Source organism: Athene noctua, chromosome 4, assembly GCF_965140245.1.
Source record: "Athene noctua chromosome 4, bAthNoc1.hap1.1, whole genome shotgun sequence".
Taxonomy (NCBI): Eukaryota; Metazoa; Chordata; class Aves; order Strigiformes; family Strigidae; genus Athene; species Athene noctua.
Genome location: NC_134040.1, coordinates 55643853 through 55665647, shown reverse-complemented (window position 1 = coordinate 55665647; position 21795 = coordinate 55643853). Strand labels below are relative to the sequence as shown.

Sequence of the window (21795 nt, the reverse complement as noted above, 5' to 3'; positions counted from 1 at the left end):
GGGATGACAATACAGGGGATCAAGCTGCTTATCAGATGGACAAACATCCTAGTGATTTTTGGTGACTGCTCTGACAAGCTCTGCTAAAATATGAAGGAATGACACTGGAGAATTTTAATGAAGTGCAGGGGTGGCAGGGAGAGAAACTGCAAAAAAATTTGAGTGTTGCTGTGTTTGTATATGATGGGCATGAGGAAAGGCAAAATGCTGGACAGATTAAAGAATGGAAAAAAGCAAAAAACAGAACACAAAGTTACTGGCTGTGGTTTAGCAAGGAATTTATCAGTGAGAGATGGGGGCCAAGGAGGGAGAAAACAATACAGGGTCTGGATTAAGACCAGGTGAAAAAGGGGAATGGGAAGGAATGCTGGAAGGGTAGGTTATTGTGGTAATTCTATACATGTACAGTGAAAATGCCCACTCTGTCTGTGGAAAAGGACAAGAGAAGGAAACTATCATGAGGGTGAACTGCCCTGGGAGGACTCAGTCACAGTGACTGGGGGAGGGGGACCCTGCGGATCTTGGGGGGGGGGGAGGGCAGAAAGATTAGAAATTTTTAATATGTGGGTAACCCGATTGGACCAGCAGGCACATATCATTTTGTATTAGTGGAGACTCCCCAGCATGCCTGTTAGGGAGACATCTCGACATAGAATTACGCTTGCTACCTGAAGGAACAGACATAATAATCATGGGAATGACTGTGGTCACTGAAAGCCCAAATAATGAGCTAAGAATACTGGAAGTGTTGAAATCCATACCAAAAAGTTGTGGAGTAAAACTAGCACAGATGTAGGGTTACTGGTTTCAGCTCAACCCATAAACATAAAAACAAAGGGAGTAACCTCCACTCTGGCTGTGAAACGGTATCCTATTCCGCAAGAAGCTGAGAAGAGTATACAGAAGCAAATATACCAGTATTTAGCCCAAGGAATTCTGAAAGCATGTGTCACCATATAATACTCCTACACTTCCTGTAAAAAATAATATATTAGATAAAGATGGAGACTCAGAATACTGTTTTGTACAAGATGTGTGGGGTAGTTAACCAGCACGTAATGGTTCCTCACACAGTAGTGCCCAATGCCTCTACCATGCTTTACAAATACCATATTGGGTAAGGTATTTTACTGTGATTGATCTAGCCACTGCTTTCTTCAGTATCCCTTTAGATGAGAACAGCCAACTTTTATTTGCCTTTATGTGGTGCTTGCAGGGTTTCCTACAATTTTTTCATGAATGCTGGGAACGCTGAGAAAAAACTACCAGGCAAATCATCACTTACACAATATGCAGGTGATCTGTTAGTTGCTAGAAAGATGAATGAAGATTGTTTGAAAGATACTATTTGTCTATGTACTGCTGTTATCCCTCAAACAGGGTTTGTTACCTGGTGTGCAAAAGCAAATCTCACACACAGAGCTGAGATATACGTTTATTCCATATGGGTGTTAGGGTGTAATTCCACAAAGCTAGCATGTTACACAAAGGAACTACAACCTATTTATCACGTGCTTAGTAAAAACCTAAGTTTACACTCATTGCTCCATAATTACCATGGCACCTGCTATTGGTTAGTTATATTTAAATTAGTGTTGCTTGCTGTGTAAATTAGCACGCATGGTCCTTGCAGGTGTGGGGGGAACATGGTTTTTTGGTCTTGAATTGAATTGGTGGTCATGATCTCCCCCTACTGCCTTTGCTTCTCCCTGAGTTACCACAGATTTTTGCTGACTTCATGCTGCTTTGGCACCCCTGGCCCTGTCAGGGGTGGGATGTTTGCCTCAAACCAATCTCTTAGCTTCTTTCAATGGTAAAGCAAGGCCTGCATTGTATCAGGCTTACGCAATAGAGCCAGTGATCAGTGGTCCTTGTACATGATGAGAAAGATTTATATGGGCTACACCACCTAGCAGAAAAAGGTCACTGTACATCTCTTTCAGCTGCGTCAGCAGGAAGTAAAATATTTGGGATTCATATTAAAAGAAGGACAAAGATTAGTAGACCCAGAACAGGTCCAGGCTATTTTAGAAATACCTCAACTAGTAATAAAGAAAAAACTGTGAGGATTTTTAGGCACATTAGGGTACTGCAGGCCCAGGATACCAGGGCTAAAGGAGGTAAGTCATTGACAGAAGCTACCTAGGCAGACGAAGTGGAGCCTCTATGATGGGGTCCAGAGAGAGAAAAGGCTTTCCAAACTATGATAGGAACTCTAGGTTCTTCTCCAGCACTGGGATTGCCAGATTACTCCAAATTCTTTGAACTATTTGTGCATGAGAACAAAGGAGTAGCCACCAGAGTCATTACTCAAAAGCTACATCTACACTGCCGCCCTGTGGTTTATTACTCAATTTGACTAGGTTCTGTACCGGCAGGGAGTAATTCCTGTGTTAGAGCAATAGCAGCAACAGCGATTAGCACAGAAAAAGGCAGACCATTAGTCCCGGATGACCCAACAACTCTGTGTGTCCCACATGAAGTAGAACTGATTCTTAAGTAGCATGCTACACAAGCACTGTCCCACACAAAGAGCGTATCGCTACGAATTAATAATTTTGAATGCAGATAATATGACTTTAAAAAGATGTAATGTTTTGAATCCAGCAATTTTACTGCCTGTTCCTGTGGCGGCCAAATTAATGAGTCAGAGTGTTCTTTTTTCCTTTCTGCAGGGCAGGGGCCATCTTCTTTCTTTATTCTTCTTTTTCTCTTCTTACAACAATACATACTTATACTCTCATTAAACCTCTTCATAATTGGCAAATCAGCAATTAGACAGCTATGAACCTTTTCTCCTATCAGCATAAAACCACTCTAACACATGCTGTGCAGACCAATCACCTTCTTGTTCGTGTGGCGGTAACTTCTCACAGTTCAGTATTTTTCCACAATTCAGTGTTGCAGCTGTCTGTTGTTTTTCCTTGCCACCTTGGCACAACTCAGCAGTTTCTTACCTTTCTCCCAAGGTCTATTTCTCATCAAAGCCTAGCTGTTTCTCAGAGGCTGTGCAGGGCTGATGTCAACTTGCCTCTCTCCCACAGTTGCGCAGGGCTGACAGGCTAATGTTGACTTGCCTCTTTCCCACACGTTCCTTCTGATGGTGAGGCACATCATGACTGCGTTCAGGTAGTGTTTCGCTCCAGCTGCCTATGGGAAGATCTGCAGGATCAGCCTCTAGAGAACTCAGATCTAACCCTTTTCACCGACAGATTGTCATAGTATGTGAATGGAAAAATGACACAAAGGCTACGCTGTGGTGAGAAACTCAGAGGTACTGGAAGCGGAAAATCAACAACCCTTGGTGAGTGCCCAAGGGGCTGAATTAACTGCATTAACAAGAGCAGCCTGTTAGGGACGTAATCAATGGGTAACTATTTATACTGATTCTAAATAGATTCTATATCATCTGCAGTCATCGGGACAGGTGGAAAGAATGAACAGGACTCTCAAAAATAGTTTCTCAAACTTGTAGTCAGGTAGATTTGAAATGGTCTGAATTTTTAAGAGTAGTGCTATGCAATTTTGGGAATACACCTCGCCAACCTCTAGGGTTGTCACCAGCAGAAAGAGCGTTTGACAGGCACTTAGCTGTACCTGGGACTTTTGACCCTGCTAGGACCAGCTTCTTAGATGGAGATGAACAGTTGACCCAGTATTTTATATACACAAAAAGGGTTTGAAGACAAAAGGAAATATGCTCAATCGTATCAACCCACATCACTTGAAATGCAGGTACATGATATATGGCCTGAAGACAAGGACTTAATTTCCTGAAAATCAAAATTGGAACTCAAATGGGAGGGACCATACACTGTCTTATCGTGTTCTTATTTTGCTGAGTGCAATCGCAAGTGACTTAAGCAAATTAGAACACCTACTGAGATCCTCCATTAGCATTAGGGACTAACCAATGTCTTGTGTCTGATATCCTACCTCAGCTGGAAAAAATTAATGAAAAAGAGCATCAGGTGGTGCACTTGGAACAATTCAAGGCAATGTTTCAATAGCCCTTAGCTGTACCCAAGCTCAGCTGTGGATGCAGTCTACAGTAGCAGCAATCATGAGAGAAGGTGAAGAAGGCATTCCATTGAACCAAAAGGCATGTGAAGAACATGTGAGGGGCGGGTGTACAGACTGTGAGGGTATAATTGCCCAGGGATTTCTTTTTTCAGGGTTCTTCTCTGGAGGCACCCAGCTTGAGCTGGTTTGTGTTTTTTTTTCTGGCTGTATCAGCTGAATAATTTTAAAAAAAAAATTTTAAAAAAATGACTGAGACACTGCCACAGGAAGCCTAGGGTTCAAGTTGCGAAGAAACTCCTTTAACATTGCCAGTGTGTGATAAAAAGCATCATTTAAAATTATATTTTTGGGCTGTCCTTTGCACATACTGTAAGATATTGTGGATATTATGGCGTTTTGTTCTCAAGCAGTTGTTCATTGTTGAGTTCTTTACTCAACATTCTGCAGGTTGTTCCTCCGCCTGGAGGAAAGGAGGCTGAGGTGAGACCTTATTGCTCGCTACAACTACCTGAAGGGTGGATGATGGTCTCTTTTCCCAAGTAATGAGCGATAAACCAGGAGGAAATGGCCTCAAATTGCACCAGTGCGGGTTTAGATTGGATGCAAGGAAAAAATTCTTCACTGAATGAGGTTGTCAAGCATTGGAAGGGCTGCCCAGGGAGGTGGTTGAGTCACCATCCCTGGAGCTATTCAAAAGACTTGTAGATGTAGTGGTTACAGACACGGTTTAGTGGTGGACTTGGCAGTGTTAGGTTAATGGTTGGACATGATGATCTTAAGGGTCTTTTCCATCCTAAACGATTCTGTACTAATGGTTTTTTTTTTAAAAAAAAAAATGCAACCCGCTGTGGTTACTGTAGATGCAGCAACCCGAGGATTTGAACTGGTGTTTCCCAAGGAGGGAAAGGAAGAAGGGGCGCTGCCGCCCGCCATGGCTCCCCGGGGAGAACGAGAGGCGCTGAGCCGGCGACCAGCCGAGCGCGCGGGGCGGCAGCGCCCGCTCCTGCGCAGGCGCCACAACGGCCCGTGGCCGCCGGCCAATGGGGCGGGGGGAGGGGGCGTGGCCGGTGCGCGCGCGCGCGCAGCGCGAGGGCGGCCGAGGTTTGAACGCGGCGGCGGGGGGGGCGCGGGGCGACAGCCGGGCCGGGCCTCGCCGCTGTCACCGGGCTCTTCGTCCTCCTCGCGGCGGCCCGACATGGCGGAGGCCTTGGTGAGAGCGCGCAGGGCGAGCGGCGGGAGGAGGGGGAGTGTGCTGGGGGCAGCGGCCGGTCCCTTCCGTAAGAGTCGGGGCGCGGCCCTCTGCTGCCTGCGCTCCTGAGGGGCGGGCGCGCGGGGCCGTCTTCCGCCCCTGCGGCGCGGCGGGGCTCGGAGGCGGCAGTCTCCCCCTTCCCCCGGAGAAAAGCGGGGCCTGTGTTAGGGCTCTGCCCTCCCTCTCGGCGCCGGGTGATGGAACAAACCCTTCTGCTCTGCGGGCTTGTCTGTTGGGAGTCCCGATTGCCTTGGGCTGCGTGCAGCTGCGCCTCTCGCTGGCCTCTAGAGATCTGCCCTTCGCGGGTTAGCCTGTGGAGAACCGGTGACTCCTAGACGGGAGTCTTCCTCCTACCGTTGTCTGCCAGAGGTAGACGGCGAGCTTAAGTGTTAAAAGCTCTTTATGTGTAGCGGGGTATGAACATAACAGTAAAAAAAATGTTAAGAGCTCTTTTAGATCCCTTACAGGAATTTTTCATTTTCTTATATGAAAGGTTGCTTGACACTTGATTATACTGCACTCTGCTGCAATGGGAGGACGTTTAAGTGACTGATTTGTTGTGGAGTATGGTTCTGCACACAAAGTGATGACTTTTGGTCTGTTCTTTTTCTGTGTGACCTAGAGTTTCCTCCTGCCATGTTAAGCTGATGTTGAAGATTTGCAGGTGTATAAATCCTTATGTAGTTTTGGTTATTTTTATTGTCAGAAGTAGTATCCAATGAGGAATCATAAAGCGCAAAGTAATAGTGTGGCAAATTTACGGAAAATGTGCTGAATTCTGTAGTATTAGGACTAGATAATCTTCACGCTACACATACGCTCAATTCCAGTTTACACAAATGAAGAAGAGGTCATCATGGTTTTTCAGCTAAACGTTTAGAGTTTTTTGGAGACATTTGCTTGTCACGTTGGTGAAAACCTGCGCTCTGCTTAGCTATTTAATTTTTCTTGGCTTGTCCTTCCTGTTTTTATCCTCTACAGTCTTTGCCTGTTCCCAGCTCAGTAGGCTTTATTTCATTTGTTGGCATGGAAAGTAACGCTGATAATATACTGTCATTTGAATTATTACGACTATGATTGTGGTAATAGGTGGCTGGAGTCATGTCTGCTCTTCGAATGACTTTGTTTATACTCGGAGTTCAAGTATGTGAAGAAGTGCTGGGCATTAATTGGGACTTTAGTTGTTCCATGGAACAGCAGATGTGGTCGCAGTACCTGTCAGGGTAAGAATCTCTGTGGAAGCAGTTCTCACAGAGCAACAGATGAGTTGTAAGGCTATGTCCTAGCTTGCTTTATGGTAGTTCATTCCTTTTCCCTATTTAAAAGATTATTTCTGTAGTCATCACAGAAACGTTAACCAAATCCTTAGATTTTCAATCATTTCTGTCATATAATGTCTCCTGTAAGTTTTTCTGGCTTTAAATGCAACAGATGCTTCATGGTTCTTGTGGAAAGCTGAATTTTGGACGGATGTTCCAAGTGTTGTGGCTACAGTCTTAAGAAAAATAGGGCTGCAGTAACTCCCACTAGTTTCAGATAAATTGAGAATCCTTGAGGCTTGCTTACATGAGAAACAGGAGGTTTGTTGCTTATTTGTTTTTCCATCAAATGTCTTCATGCTTTGTAAAAATTAATTCTTATTTCTTCACAGAATCATTTTAAAAAAGACTACAGAGCAAGATTCTGCCATAGAGGAGGGTAATTTACATTTTAAATTTTATTCTTTGATATGATTGTTTGGAAAACTTACGTTGATTTTTGTCTGAGAGCTTAATGCCAAAACTATTGGGTGTCTCTTATTAAAGTGATCATATGATGTTTCCCAAACTTCTTGTATTTCTTAGCAGTGAGAGGAACAAATTGTGCCAGGGGTCGAAGACCAAGGATTTCTTTTGTAATCCTCGGCTGAGGCAGCAGACTGGTGTAGCTCTACCGAAGCTACCCTTATGTAGGCTGCCTGAGCACAGAAGCAGTATTCTCTGCAAACATTTTCCCTTTCAGGAGGGAGGAAAATGAAGTCCACGCAGAGTTGCAGCTTATTTGGCCCTTACTGGTAAATGTTAGAGATGAGTCTGAGTATTTGTAGTGCTGTAGCTTTCTTTAAAGGCATGTCAGAAGTACATGAGCTTTTTGTTACTGGAATCCATTTATAGACATACATTTCATGAGCTTACCAAATTACCTGTTTTTAAAGGCATATGATAATCATTATCAGACAAATACTCCATGGCTTTTCTCTTGTTATTTTGGTTTTGATCAAAATGGTCTGGCTAGTGGATCATTTCTGCTATTTTCATTTGTCCTGGGGAGGTTTGAAATAGTAATCCAAGCAGCTGAGCTGTTTGCTTGTTTACAGATTTGATACCTCAAGCCAATTCTTGCTGCTGAAACTTTTGTAGAAGCACAGAATAACAGTGGATAAGCAGTAGAAAAAGAAGCAGAGGGTGACTCCTTGTATGAAGGGTTAGATGTGCAGCCTACACATTTAATTTCTGGGTCTCCTGAGACTGGATCGCTGTGCAGGCAGCATTACTTGAGGAATGATTTTTAAAATATTTATTTATTTCAAATGAGAATCTCTATTCATCCCAAAGTTCTTTTAGCTGAGGGCTGTTGCAGTAGTTGTATGTTTTATTTTATGCAGAGAGATTTCTATAGTCTCATCATATTCTGTGACAGTGGGGTTTTTTCTCCTGGAATCCTTATTTAGGCAAGTTTCTTGGCAGATAACTGTCCATGGAAATGGTAGGTAAAATATATTAAAGTTGGGACTAGTGGAAATAATAATCTAAAATAGTAAGTAGCTAGAACTTTACTACTTTTATATTGCTGGGACAGGAACATTTAATATTTTTGATTGAAAATATTTTTTTCCCCTCTTTCTTCTAGAAATAAGATTGATGTACAGCCAGGTCAAAACATACTGAAAGTCATACAGGATTGTTTTGAAAGTAAGCTTTTATTTGGTATTTTGCTTAATTTGCTGGTTAAAGAAAAAATGCATTTTTTCCTTGTATTGTGTTTAGTGGTAAATAAATAGAAATAAAAACCGAGATAAAATGGATAAAAATAAAGTCTTTCTCACAGCCCTTAAAAGCACCCCCTTCCCAGCCGCTTAAAACTGTGTCTAAGCTGTTTTATAAAGGGATCTTTTTCCTGAGTAGCTGATTTCTTTCATGTTTCAATTTACATGACCTTAACAAGCCATAGCAGCTTGTTAAAATAAATGAAACCTGGACAATTCCAAGAATCCCTTATTTATGTTTTTTTATTTTATAGATTGTGACAGTGATCTTACAATAAGCTCTCCAAGTGCAACCTGTTGTTCAACTCCTATTGTCAGAAATGAGAGGAGAGCTTCAGTACAGAGGCAAAGGGTAAGTCAGCTGTGGCAGTGTCACAGTGTATCACTGGGTACAGTTTCACTTGGGTACAAGTTTAGTTCCATAAGTTCTGCATGAGTGGTGAATGAGTAAGCTCCATATGTCACTTGTATTAGTAGATAGGCTATAATTTAACCTTCTGTAATAGTTGTTGGTAATGTTTGGGGGTTTTTTAGTTTCTTGTGCTCTAATAGTAAATATTTTATAATTAGATTTATTTCATAGATTATTTTCTTGGGGGTTTGCTAATGAAAGTTTTTTCAGCTTTTTGTCAAGGATAGTTAAATTCTTATGGTCTCAGGTTGAAGCACGCTGCCTTATAACTGGGGCTGTTGGACTCCATTGGGGTTGGTTTCAGTCACTTTACCAGATAAATGGACAGTAAAATTGAAAGATGATTCTTGTGTAAAGGCAGCTTGCCAACTCCTGATAAGGTTATCTGTACAATAACTTTGTATATCTGTAACTCTGCTGAAGAGTGGAAACATGTTGAAGGACCTATTAATGTGCTGTCTGAGAGAATGATGCCAATAATCTAGTTCATATATTCAGTTTTAATATTTTGATTCTAGTAGTTTTTTGTAAAAATAGGATATTCTCTTAATGGTGGTGTCGAGAACAGGTATCCTTTATAATGATGTTTGTTTACTTTAGTCTGATGTTAGAATACTGTATAATCTCAAAATAAGTCTTGCAAAACCTCAACCTGACTTAATAAAGGTGAATTAAATTGTTTAAATTCATTCATTCTAATGAAAAGAATAAAAAGCTTGCCTGTGGACTAGCAAGATATTTGTTCAGAGCTGCAAATTGATTTTTACTGTACACAATTTTACCTGTTGTTTGAAATTTACAGTTTGTTTTAGAAAGTCTAATGTGATAGAAAATTGAAGTGTTTAGTTAAAATACAACTGTGCTGCAAATGAGTAAGAATTAAGGAAAGGAAGTTATATTGTGTTCTATAGAAATTTATATTCCTGTCAAAATAATGCTCCTTTATCAAATATTTTACTTTGTCTCATTATTCATTATTGACTCTGACAGCTAAAGACAGAGTTAACTAACTCTGTGAAAAAAGCCTGTGATTCTGCAGAGTCCTCCCCTGCATCAGCACTAAAACCGGTCATCAGCACAGGTTGGTAGCACTGGTATTGAATTAAGTTTTTTTGGGTAACTATTCCTTGGGCTTGAGTAGAAGAAATAACCTATTCTATATATATGGCAGGATGTTCACACGAGTTACCCCTGAAGCCTGCAACACATGATTATATAGCTGATTCTAAAAAAACAAAGTCTCCTGTGTCTAAAAGAGAAACAAATACTATATTGAAAGACGTTGAAGCACTGTGCAAAAGTCCCGCTTTGGTTTTGGACCCTGACGATGATCATGAGTCTGTTGAATCGCCTCTTCTTGTGGAGGAAGCAAATAGTTCTCCTGTGCATACGTGAGTAGAGCTGAATGTTGTGGTGGTGTCATATCCCCTGTTGTTCCCCTGCCTGTCCTCAGGGTAAATTAACATGGTGGTTTCAGTCATCTATGAGTTTGGATTGTGAACTCATAAAAAATAATTCCAAGCTTTTTAGAAAATTTCCATATCTGGGTTTAGAAACAACAGAATTGCTTTTTACTAAGTATTTTGGTGCTAACGGTTAGTTCCCTAAAGTGCAGGGCCCCTGTCAGAATAGGTTTGAACTCCTCTTTTGCAGGAAAGTGCCCCAAATTACCAGCTTCTCAGACAGTCTAGACTTTTTCAGTGAATTCTATTGACAGTGTAGACCTTAAAAGTTAACAAAAATTTTGTTGAAGCAGAGATGAGCAGACATCATGCCTCTCGCTCTGAATATACAGATGTTTTATATGAAGTAGAACAACTTCAGATCATTATCCCTTCTTGGGAAAATCTGAAGCCCAGCTGCACTAGTGACCCATGGTTCCAGCCACAGTTCTGCTTTCTTGGAGGACTGAATCTCTGGGGTAGATCATAGAGAGGGACTGACACTGATCCCGTTGACTCCCATTGATGGAGTGAGATTGGAAAGAAAGTGCACCTAGGGTATGACTATTTCGGAAGAATGTTCTTGTAAAATTAGGAATTTGTCTTGCTGAGTAGCCCTTGCTTTGATCAAATGGAACCTCATTCATAAGAAGAGAGTCACTGTCAGCAGGAGAAAATGAGAGCATCTGTCCATCCACACAATACTTTAATGTGCAGTCAGGATTCATAGCATTGAATTTGAATGCTGTTCACAGATTACATTTTGATGACCAAAATACTCCTGCTGCAGTGAAGAGCCACAAGGAAGTTGAAAATTTGGAAGGACCTCAGACTGGGAGAGATAAGCAGATTTTTCTCACGCAAGGAACAGAATGTACTGCTAAGTCTTCTGTGCAGATAGAGAAGTCTTTCTCTTCGGTCGTCTTAGCAGCTGTAACAAAAGGAACGCTTGTAAAAAGGTTTGTTTTAAGGCTTAATGTGGAACATAACTTGCTTGTAAAACAACCCAGTCCTGAGTACTGGAACAGCATCCTTTTATCTATAAACACCGTCTGAGAGAATGTTTTGGGATCGTCCAACATTACTGAAAAATGCCACTTGAGAAAGGGTTTGAATAGTTGTTTCAAAGGTTTGTGCTGTTAGGATTTAACAGTGCTATTGCTGTTTTCTGCTTAGTGCAGTAGTATGTAGCTGTATTGGGTTTGGGGGGGGGTGGGGGGGTGGTAGCGAGGGAGGGGGGCTACAGAGGTGGCCTCTCTGAGAAGCTTCTTGAAGCTCCTTGGCTCCAAGTTGGACCTGCCTCTGGCCAAGGCTGAACCAATTAGCAACAGTGGCTACACCTCTGAGATAACACATTTAAGAGGGGAAAACCTGCAGAAAGAGAGGCGTGGGATATGAGAGAAACAGCTCTGAAGTCACAAGGTCAATGCAGAAGGAGGAGAAGGAGGTGTGCCAGAGCAGAGACTTCCCTGCAGCACATTGTGAGAGGGCAGGCTGTGCCCCTGCAGCTTGCGGAGGTCCATGGTGGAGCAGATGCCCACCTTCAGCCTGTGGAGGACCCCACGCTGGAGCAGGTGGCTGCACCCAAAGAAGGCTGGGAGTCTGGGAAGCCCACGCTGGAGCTGTCTGTACCTGTGAGGACTGCAGCCTGTCCCAGGGACCCACGCTGGAGCAGATCAGGAAGAGCAGCAGCCCTGTGGGAATGACCCATGTCAGAGAAGTTCATGGAGAACTGTCTCCTGTGGAGGGACCCCACACTGGGGCAGGGGAGGAATGCTTCCCTGAGGAGGAAGGAGCAGCAGAAACAACATGTGGTGAACTGACCGCAACCCCTGTCCCCTGCCTCCTGCACTGCTGTGAGGGAGAAGGTAGAGAGATCAGGAGCAAAGCTGAGCGCAGGAAGAATGGAGGGGTGGGGAAAGGTGTTTTTAAGATTTGATTTGATTTTATTTCTCATTATCCTGCTCTGATTTGATTGGTAACAAATGAAATAGGTGTTTTTTCTCCAAGTCAAGTCTGTTTTGCCCATGACCATAATTAGTGAGTGGTCCCTCCCTGTCCTTGTCTCAACCCTTTTGTTATATTTTCTCCTCCCCATCCCACCAAGTGAGCAGCTGCGTGGTGCTTTGTTGCCATTTGGGCTTAACCCACCACACCTGAGTAGTGTTTCAGATTGAACCTGAGATGTTTTTCTAGGTGGGTTGGAGGATTCAGTAAAATCTTACATGATTCTGAAGTTAACAGTGATCAAGTAGTCTTCAGAGCTAATATGGATCTGACCGGTTAGATAGTAAGTTGACCATCCAGCATCTGAGAAATGCGGTGTGAATATGAGGCCCAAGCAAGGAGAAGCAGGCCTTGTGGGTTTTTTGGAAACCAAAGGGCAATGAATGATGAACTTTATAATTCTTCTGAGGAATGTCCTCTAGCGTGTTTAGGTGTTCTAGAGTCACCACTAGATTTGCAAGATTAAAAGTCAAAAGTTTTTGCCCCCCAAATGATGTGAATACTTTGTTTCTCCTTTAGGTATTCAGTCTCGATATCGCCACCATCACCGCCTCCTGTAAAAGATAAAGATACAGAAATAGAAAATGATTGTGACTTTTTAATTGATGAATCAGATGATGTATCTGTTGGTTCTTGGTTTTCAATACCCCATAAGAACAAAAAATCTAAACAAGATGGCTCTGCAGCTTCTGTTTCTAAATCTCAGCCTTCTGAAAAAGAGAAGACAGGGAGTAAGAAGGGCAAGAACAGAAAAGTACAGGTTGAAGCACTTACTGAACAGAAAAGGGATGATTTGGATGTCAGAGTACAAGACTTCAGACAAACATCAGAATCAGATCCAGTCTCTAACAGTGAAGGAAAGGTCCTTAAATCTCAAAAGAAAAACAGTACTCATAAGGGTAAGTTATTTAACAGATCTTCAGACGTCTCCTTCCAGGTCATATAACTGTGGTTTTTTGTGGTGGTTTATTGGGAAATTAGGGTAAAGTACATGAGAAACATTAATGGATACTTAATTGATGTTTCAGTTGCGCAGTTAGGCTTGGGTGTACATAAGGCAGGGAGACAGTGTCTTCACTTTCACTCTTTTAAAATTTTTTTTTGTTCTTCCTAGCCCTTCCTGTTAGGACATTAAAAATTAAGTTAGCAGTGTTGTCTTATAAGCAGACAAAGAAGGTAGGTACCTACAAGGTTTTGCTTCTCTCTCTGTAAGGAGGCTAAGATATGTGCTTTGAACTAGAGGGGATCTGTTTTTAGGAATTATTTGAGAAGGGTTTTGTAGCAGGAAGCACTGAAAACTGGAAAGACAATTGAATGTAGCATTTCTCCCCTTTTTTTTCTGCTAGGAAATGCTGGAAGTACACCAAAAATTTTTCATGGACTACAGTTCAGAAAAAGCCTTCTTTTAACCATCAGGGCAAAATCTGTTTTTATGAATTCATTTTGGCTTTTTTTTTGATTCTTTGGTTTATTTTTATGCATTCAGATGTCAAGATGTATCTTCAGGATTAACAGGAAAAGATATTAATGTCCAAGTGTTTTGTGTATTGATAGGAAAGACTAAGAAGGATGCATTTATGCAAGGCTCTCCAAACCAGACAAAGGACTTGTCTTGGAAACGAAAAGCTGAAGGACTGATGTCGACACGGTCTGGATTGAAAAGAAAAGCATCTGATGCAGGACAATGTAAAACAATGGTGATGCCAAGTGAGGATTTGCTTATGCCCTCGTCTGGACACGAGCAAGAGCAGTCTGTGTCTCCAAGAAAGAATCTCAAGTCTCCCAGCTATCTGCAGTCGGCTTCAAAAGCTTCTCAGAGTTTAGTTCACAAGAAACAAACTGCTAAGCAGAAACTTCCAAAAGATAGAGTAGCTAAGAGACTGGCAGAAAGTCCAAGGAAGAAGCTGAAAAAATCTGGCAAGAAAAGTAGTAATAAAAAGCCTCAGTTACAAAGAGAGGAGAGTTCTGACAGTCAGCCTGGTGAAGAAGAGTTTGGAAAAGAGCCTGTAAAATTGAATGAAGTGTTTTCCTCACCCCTGCATCAGAAGTTACAGACTATGGTGAGTCCAAAGTTGGCTAAGTCTGAAAAGCCTAAAAATGTATTGCACACTTTGGAGTCACTTGATGGTGCAAGTAACAAAACTCCTGTGAAAGCACTGCATCATCTCACAGACAGTGTGAAGAATTCTGAAAAGAAACGATTGTCAGCTAAGTCTTCAGGGAAGAGACCCAAAATGATTAATCGCAGAACCAGTAAAGGTGTTTGCACAAACCCTGAGGGCACTGTGTTTCAAAAGGATTCTGACAGCTGTTCTGTACAGGACATGGCAAGAGAAGAAAAGAAGTCATCAGACATGAAAATAAAAAGTAATAAAAGAAAACATAACACACAACATGGACTACAGTAAGCTTTTTATGTAATTCTTTACAACTATGGTATAACTTGGTAGATAATGAAGCACATCTTCTTAACTCCTAAGCAGTAATGGCCCAGCTGACCTATGTGACAGTTTCAGACTGGTTGAATAGCCAATAGAGAAACCAAGTGGTGAATTTCTAATCATTGTTTTTTGCATTGCTTTTTAATTTTTTCTTTAAAAATGTATTTTTTAATGTTTCTGTTCAAGTCTTAAAATTATTGACCTACAGGTTTCTTTCAGTAAGTAAAATTGAGTTAACAGTAAATGTAATAATAATAATTTTTTATTTTCTAGAGATTTCTTTGCAACTGAGAAGGCTACGTACCATGGAAGGTAATTTCCTGAGTTGTCTGTAAAACTTGCATTTAATTCCACTTCTGCCCCACTGAGCCAGAACAGCTGTTTGGTACTACTACTGCATTCTGTGTTCTACTAGCAAAGAACATAGTGGAAAAGGGATCATGATTCATGCCTGAGATGTTTAAATACTGTTCTAGTGCTGTTAATAAACTAATAAAATTCTTCTTGTCATGACTAAGGGGTCATAGTAAGTTTCTTGCCTTTGGGAATATTTTTCCTTTGAGGCTTTCTTCCACATTAGTGTGTGATTTTTGAACAGAAATACCAGTACTCCTAGAACCAAACAGCTGCACCAGTTACATAGTCTATACACTGTATCTACAATTGTATCTACAATCCAAATTCTTGTTTGTGCACATAGATATACAGGTATCTTCACTGTCACGGGATTGGGAACTTAATAACAAAGCAACCAGGAATGGCAGTTGTGAATTTATTAAATTCTTATGTTGTAGTTCTTCTGAAAATTCTATTTTTTTATTATAAGTGAGCCTGCTGCAGACTTAACTAGAGAAGTGCAGGTTTGCTAATCTAGCACTGAAATATATCTTCTGGAGTTCAGGTGGATCACGGCTGAACTTCATTGGCATGGTAAAAGCAGTGAAGCACAGCCATAGAGGGGAGAAGGAGGAAGGTTTAGCGGTACTAATGCTGAGACTGTAAGAGAAGTCCTGTTATAAGTGATTTGATTGCTAGAGGATCTCTGATTGAGTTACATGCATGTTAATAATTGTTATTTTATGGGGGAAATTTTATGACAGAATACATATTACAAATTACAGTTGCAAACTGTTTTACAGTCCTTTCCCTACAGTATGCAAAACATTTCTTTAAAGAACTTCTATAATCATGGTCTGTGGAAAATTGTTTGAAAGGCAATGCTACAGAGGAGAGAAGGTCTGTTCTTCTGGAAGGGAGAAAAAAATAAGTTACAAGATTTTTAGGAAACCTGTTTGGAGAGAACATGTGAATACTAGTCAGTCTGCCTGATGATTGAGTAGAGGGGCAATTGATGAATTTCAGACCTGAGATTCCTGACTAGCAATTATTTGCTTCAGTGTATCATTGGTACAGGCAGATGTTTAGAAGGAAAAAAACCCACCCCACATGATCTGAAAAAAACTTAAACTTGCTATTCTTGGTAGTGCTGTCATGTTCCTTTGACATGTAATGTATTCAAGCAGCTGTATTTTTTTTTTCCTCCTTTCAAGTGGGCCTGCTGTGGAACATTGTGATAACTGTGCTTCCAGTGGTAAGTCTTGTGAACAGGATAATACATCTTCAGGTAATGTTTAAAGTTGGTATTTTCTTGCACTTTATGTATAAGCATCTTGTAAGCTGTAACTGATGGTACGGTAATTTCTGTTACATTCTGCTCGTCCAGAATAAGAAATGCAGATTGTATTGTCTGTGGTCACATTTCTGCCCAAGTGCATGTTATAGTATGCCAGCTCTACATTGTGTTAGCTTTGGAACAACAAGCACTACATGCTTTGGCATCAAGCCTACCAGGATAAAGTTTTTCAAAAAGACTTTGAACAAATGTTTTTGATTCAGTTTGTACCAGTTTGGTGTGTTGCTGTGTGATGGTTCTATATATGATCACTTCAGGCCACCCTAAGCCAACTTGTACAGCCTTGTGGAATCGTGGCCTGATCACCTAAAAATATTTTGCTGTTCTTTTAAGCTTCCCTACACAAGTTGCACAAGTTGTCATAATGAATATGAGCCCCAAGGATAGAAAGTCTTTTTGTTAGTGTTTTAGAGCCAGTTGTTACTGTTAGCTCATGTAGTGCTTTATTCAGAGACCTGGTTCTGTGTGTGTTCTGGTAAGAAGTTTGTTCTAAAGTTAGGCTTGAGTGGTATAAAGCTGAATGACCTTGCACTTTGATCAATAAAATTATATGTATAGTTATAATTTGCCAGTGCTTGTTTTATCAGAGGGATGGGTCTGAGGAGGGTTTCCATGTAATTTTCAAGCTTACACTGTTCATAAATTTACTACATACACTGTTTATCTGCATCAGGTTTTGTATATGTTTAACAGAAAAAGTGGAAACGCATTGGGACTTCTGCTTATATTACATTTGGTTGCTTCTAGTGGGTATGTAAATGCCTATAGTGGTGGTTTTCTGAATGTATTTTCAGATAGTTCTGAAGACTCAAATTCTCAAGTAAGATATCTGTTGTCAGACCACGGAGTAAAGCATAAAATAGGTAAGACTCTTAAAATGTCTTAATATAAATGCATTTCCAACTTGATAACAACTTTGCTGAAGAAGGCGCAGGAAGACACCTAGAAATGGATTCATATATTAGTAACTATTAACAGATAAGGTTGTTAGTTCCATTTCCATTTTTCATTTAATGTTGAGTCAAGACACTGCTTACAGTTCAGTGAGAACAGTATGAGTTTGAAGTAGTTTTACACAGTGTAACTGAGGTTGCAAATAACCTGCCTTCTTGTTCCATTCTGCCTGATGATTGAGTAGAGGGGCAATTGATGAATTTCAGACCTGAGATTCCTAACTAGCAATCATTTGCTTCAGTGTCTCATTGGTACAGGCAGATGTTTAGAAAGAAAAAAACCCATCCCACATGATCTGAAAAAAACTTAAACTTGCTCTTCTTAGTAGTGCTGTCATGTTCCTTTGACATGTAACGTCGACTGAGACTGGACAGAATGGAACAATGGGCATGCAGTTGATAGTAGTCCCATACTAGTCTGTTTTTATTGCTTTTTATTTCCTTCATTATAATTTTGTGCACAACACTATAGTTGTCTACCTTCAAAAACTGTTTCAGCAAGGTTTTTTTATTTACCATTTTTAATTTTAGCACTTAAATATTCTTGACTTATTCGCTCTCAACTCTTAAGAGGCTTTTATTCTTTCTTACAAACACCGAAATATCGAATCTTACTGTATTCATATATGGCAGCTTAGAAGAATTGGAAGCTGAGACTTTGTAATGAGTAAGTCTGAAGATATGTATCTGAGAAGTCTTGTAAGTGTGGGGGGTTTTTATTGGCAAAAGTGCTGCTCTTCTGGACCTTGGAGGTGGGACTTAAGAATCTAAAAGAGGATGGGCTGCTTTTGCAGTCTCTGTTACTCTCCTCTTGCCATAACCAAGGCAGTGCCTTTTCACTGTTGCTAATGAAATCCCTTGGATTTAGGGCAGGGTTCTCAGTCTTTGTTGAGAGCTTTGTCTTCACAGCTGTAGCATGGTTGCTGCTCCTTGTGTTTGAGCCCCTAATGTCTGTATCTCAGTGATTCACTAAGATACATAGAATGAAATCTAATGTAAAGTCAGCATGGTGACTATTTAAGAAAAAGGAGAGTGAATACAGGTGTGTGCAAAAGGCTTTTGGCAATACTTGATTCCCTTTTCCTGTCATGATAGCAATGTCATATACGTATCAGCTGGGAAGTGCTGACGCCCTGAACCACAGTAAAGGATATTTAATGCTTTCAATTTCTGAGTTTTCCTTTCATACTTACTGTGAATGATTTCATCCTTTAAATTAGTAATGCCTTCCAACACACCTAATGTTCGTCGAACAAAGAGGATACGACTACGACCGCTGGAATATTGGCGAGGCGAGCGTGTAAACTATACAATGAGGCCTTCAGGTATTTCTTCCAAAACACCTGTTTGCTTTTGCCTGATAGGGCAGTAAAGAGAAATCTGTGGGTTGATTTTGTGCCGTGAAAGCTTTGAGACACTTAGTATTTGGTAATTTTTAAAAAAAATAGATCATTTATGGTCTCCAGCTATTTAGTTATCTTTCTGTGTAGTCTTTTTCTCTTCTGATACTACTATGCCAGCTAGAAATGGTATCAGCAGAGCATGTTAAGTACCCTTGCCTTAACTGTTTAGGGAAGAGCAAAATGGTTTCTCTGTGCTAGTAGGTTTATTACATCAAAGATTCTGTATAATACTGGAAAAAGAGGATTTGTCTTTGTGTGGGGATTGTTCTCCAGAGCAGATATTATAATATTTTATCCAGTCTCAGTGCTAAATTTAGTAAATGATAGCATATATCTTGTTCACAGGGATTTTTTTTCTGACAAGTTAGCCTCAATTGGTCCTTTCCTAATTAATTAGTCTCCTTGAAAATAGTATTTCCTTGTGTCCCTAAAATAGATATTTTGTCTTAGAAATTGACTCTCATGTCATGACTTTCTGAAATGTTCTATGTCTGAAATATGATCAATTTCTTTTCAAAAATCTCAAGTTGCATTGTACTCCAAAATACTTGATGTTGAAAAGCTTTTTTGGTTTGTTCAGGCTTTCTAAAGCTATCTGAAAAGTTCAGCAACAAGAAAGTATATTCTCAACTGAAATGCTTGTGGTTGTGCAAGTCTGCATTCTTGTAAAATTATTATGAGTTTAGTAAACTTGGTTTAACTTTCTTTTGTTCCAGGAGGGCTTGTGATTACTGGAATAGTGTGTCCAGAAGCAGAAACTTTCTGGAACATTAAACAAAGGAATGGTGGTCACAAGCAGAAACGAGATGAAACAAGTATGAACACAGACTTTTTTTTTTCTTTTGATACATTAAAAAACCAAACTGTAATCAAATACTCTGTTGCTGTAAGATTTTTCTCCTGCAAAAAGTTGATTTCTCTGGGTGAAAATAATTTTATAATGAAAAGTGTTAATGTAATCAGATGTGGAAAAACCTATTCTTATTGTGTATCTATAACAATGCTGTATAATCTTGTAAAAATTTTAACTTCTCAGCATTAGAAAGGAAGAGATACAGGACGTATCCAGAAGTGTTGTGATGCCTTTAAAGCAGGGGTTGAAAATAAGCTGTACTACTTGTTCAGCTCACTGGTTAATGATGCTAGTGTGTTTAGTTTCATAATGCACAGTTAAAGTATAAAAACTTCTTGTCATTTTGCTGATACCTGTAATATCACATCTGAAAAGGCAGCATATGGTCTCAGTACAGTTTTAAGCTAATGTATGTTAAATACAAAAACATAAGGTAGGTGAAGAGAGAGCTTTAAGAACAGTGCATAAAATGGTTAAAAGTGGGCAATAAATCAATATTTAAGCAGGAATAGGAAGTTTTGCTAGAGCCTCTGTGGCCAGTGGGTAATAATCTGTAGGTAGTGCTCAGAGAAAGGAGATAAAGTCCAGAAGCTAAATGATTTTTGCTGTGCTCCCTGTGGAAGACATTTTGATGCTAAAGAACTTTTCTTTATAGGGACTGTCTAGAGTTTTTGTTTGAGACTGAAATGTTTCTGTGTGAAGTTAGAGAACAAATAAAACATATGCTAACAAATATGGAAAATATCGTGTGGTTCTGACACAGTTATGAAACAAGTCAGGGCTGAAATAATCATTAGAGAAATAGGGAGGAACAATCAATGTCTGTACAAATTTCTGATTTTCTAGTGTTGCATGTAAATTTTATTCCTTGCCGCAAAAAGAAAGTAGTAGGACTAGAGAAGGTTGAGAGAAATCTTGTCAAAAACGTAGAAGGACTTCTGTCCAAGAAGCAACTACGTGGTGAAGGCTACTCAGCCCTTAAGAGAGTACTGCAGAGGCATGAGAAAGATCTGTAGAATCATGAGTGACATGGAGAAGGGGAATAGAAACAAATTGTGGTTTGGTTTGTTGGGTTCTTGTTTGGTTTTACATACAAGAACTAGAAGGTATGCAAGGAAGATGGCGGGAGCTGGGTTTTTCAGACAGTAAGGTGGTTCTCACTGTGTGCTCCCTGCCCCAGAATACTGTGGATAAAAATATTCATGTAGATTCGAGGCGAGAACTCGGTAAGGTGTGAGCTCCATGTTAGAGATGCAACCATTCCATAGAAGCGTTTTGGGGGTTAGAAGGGGTACCTGCTTTTGGTCACTGATTGGAGATGAAACTTGGATCTAAGTACCATTTATGTTTTAATATAATTTTCCCATGTAAACCTGAGCTGGTAGTGACTGTTCATACTGTATCTTACATGAATTATTCGTTGCTTTAGGCACATTTGAACTGTCTTCCAGAAGTGATGGATTTCTCTTCAACAGACATTCATCCTGAGAGATAATATTTTGCTAGCAGCCTTGAATTTTAAGTGATGCATATAAGGACTATCAGCTGAATAGAACTTCTAGGACAAATTCCTAAATTGTATTGATATGATAAAATTTTGTGGTTATAACTATGAAGTTGCACCTGTTGCTGCTGCTTCTTATAGAGATGGTTATGTTGGAACAAAGCTATTTCAAACACAGTAACTTTCTACTCCTGACTGTCTTGACCTAAGAGTATTTAAGCAGCCACAAATGCATATAAAGTGCTATAGCTTGTCTTTAACATCCGTGTTCTGACTGCATTTAAAGAAATTCCCTGTGCACTGTGGAGCTGAAATTGTCTGCTTAAGGGAGTTCTGCAGGAGAGCTTTGGGATATTTATTCTGCTGTGAACATTCTCTAGTGTCTCTATTTGAAAAGCGTAAGGTTTTCATCAACTCTTAGGCTATTTCCTTCTCTGGAAAAATCCTTTTTATTATAGAAATAGTTCTCCAATTTACAACTTTCAGTGAGATTCCTGTAATGGTATTTCTTGAGAAAAGGAAAATTGAACATGTGCTTATTCTTTTGAACACTTTATCTCATAAGTCTCCTGGTGCCCATCAACAGAAAGTGAAAGGAAAAAACTTGTTCTTCATACTTCATCATGTATTTTATATCCTCTCTTAATATCCTCTCAGCATCTGTTGCTAGAAAAGCACTTCTCTTAAAACACAGATACTTTTGGGTAAATACTGTCATTAATAGCACAGGATAAATAGTTGGCATTCCCCTGGAAGATTCTTTAGGATTTAGCATCTATTAGGCACAGAA

At 40.2% G+C, this 21795-nt stretch overlaps 1 protein-coding gene across 1 annotated transcript in view; it reads left to right on the top strand.

Annotated features, from left to right (window-relative positions):
• Window positions 1–5124: 5124 nt before the first annotated feature.
• CENPC (centromere protein C) overlaps window positions 5125–21795 on the top strand; it is a 29826-nt gene continuing 13155 nt past the window's right edge. Inside the window, exons 1-14 of the mRNA XM_074905405.1 lie at window positions 5125–5233; window positions 6924–6970; window positions 8162–8223; window positions 8552–8676; window positions 9700–9790; window positions 9881–10100; window positions 10907–11110; window positions 12678–13057; window positions 13713–14562; window positions 14873–14911; window positions 16150–16223; window positions 17087–17155; window positions 18466–18570; window positions 19365–19463. Coding sequence (XP_074761506.1) covers window positions 5219–5233; window positions 6924–6970; window positions 8162–8223; window positions 8552–8676; window positions 9700–9790; window positions 9881–10100; window positions 10907–11110; window positions 12678–13057; window positions 13713–14562; window positions 14873–14911; window positions 16150–16223; window positions 17087–17155; window positions 18466–18570; window positions 19365–19463 — 2380 coding nt within the window. The 5' untranslated portion in view covers window positions 5125–5218. The remainder of the gene's footprint in view (window positions 5234–6923; window positions 6971–8161; window positions 8224–8551; window positions 8677–9699; window positions 9791–9880; window positions 10101–10906; window positions 11111–12677; window positions 13058–13712; window positions 14563–14872; window positions 14912–16149; window positions 16224–17086; window positions 17156–18465; window positions 18571–19364; window positions 19464–21795) is intronic.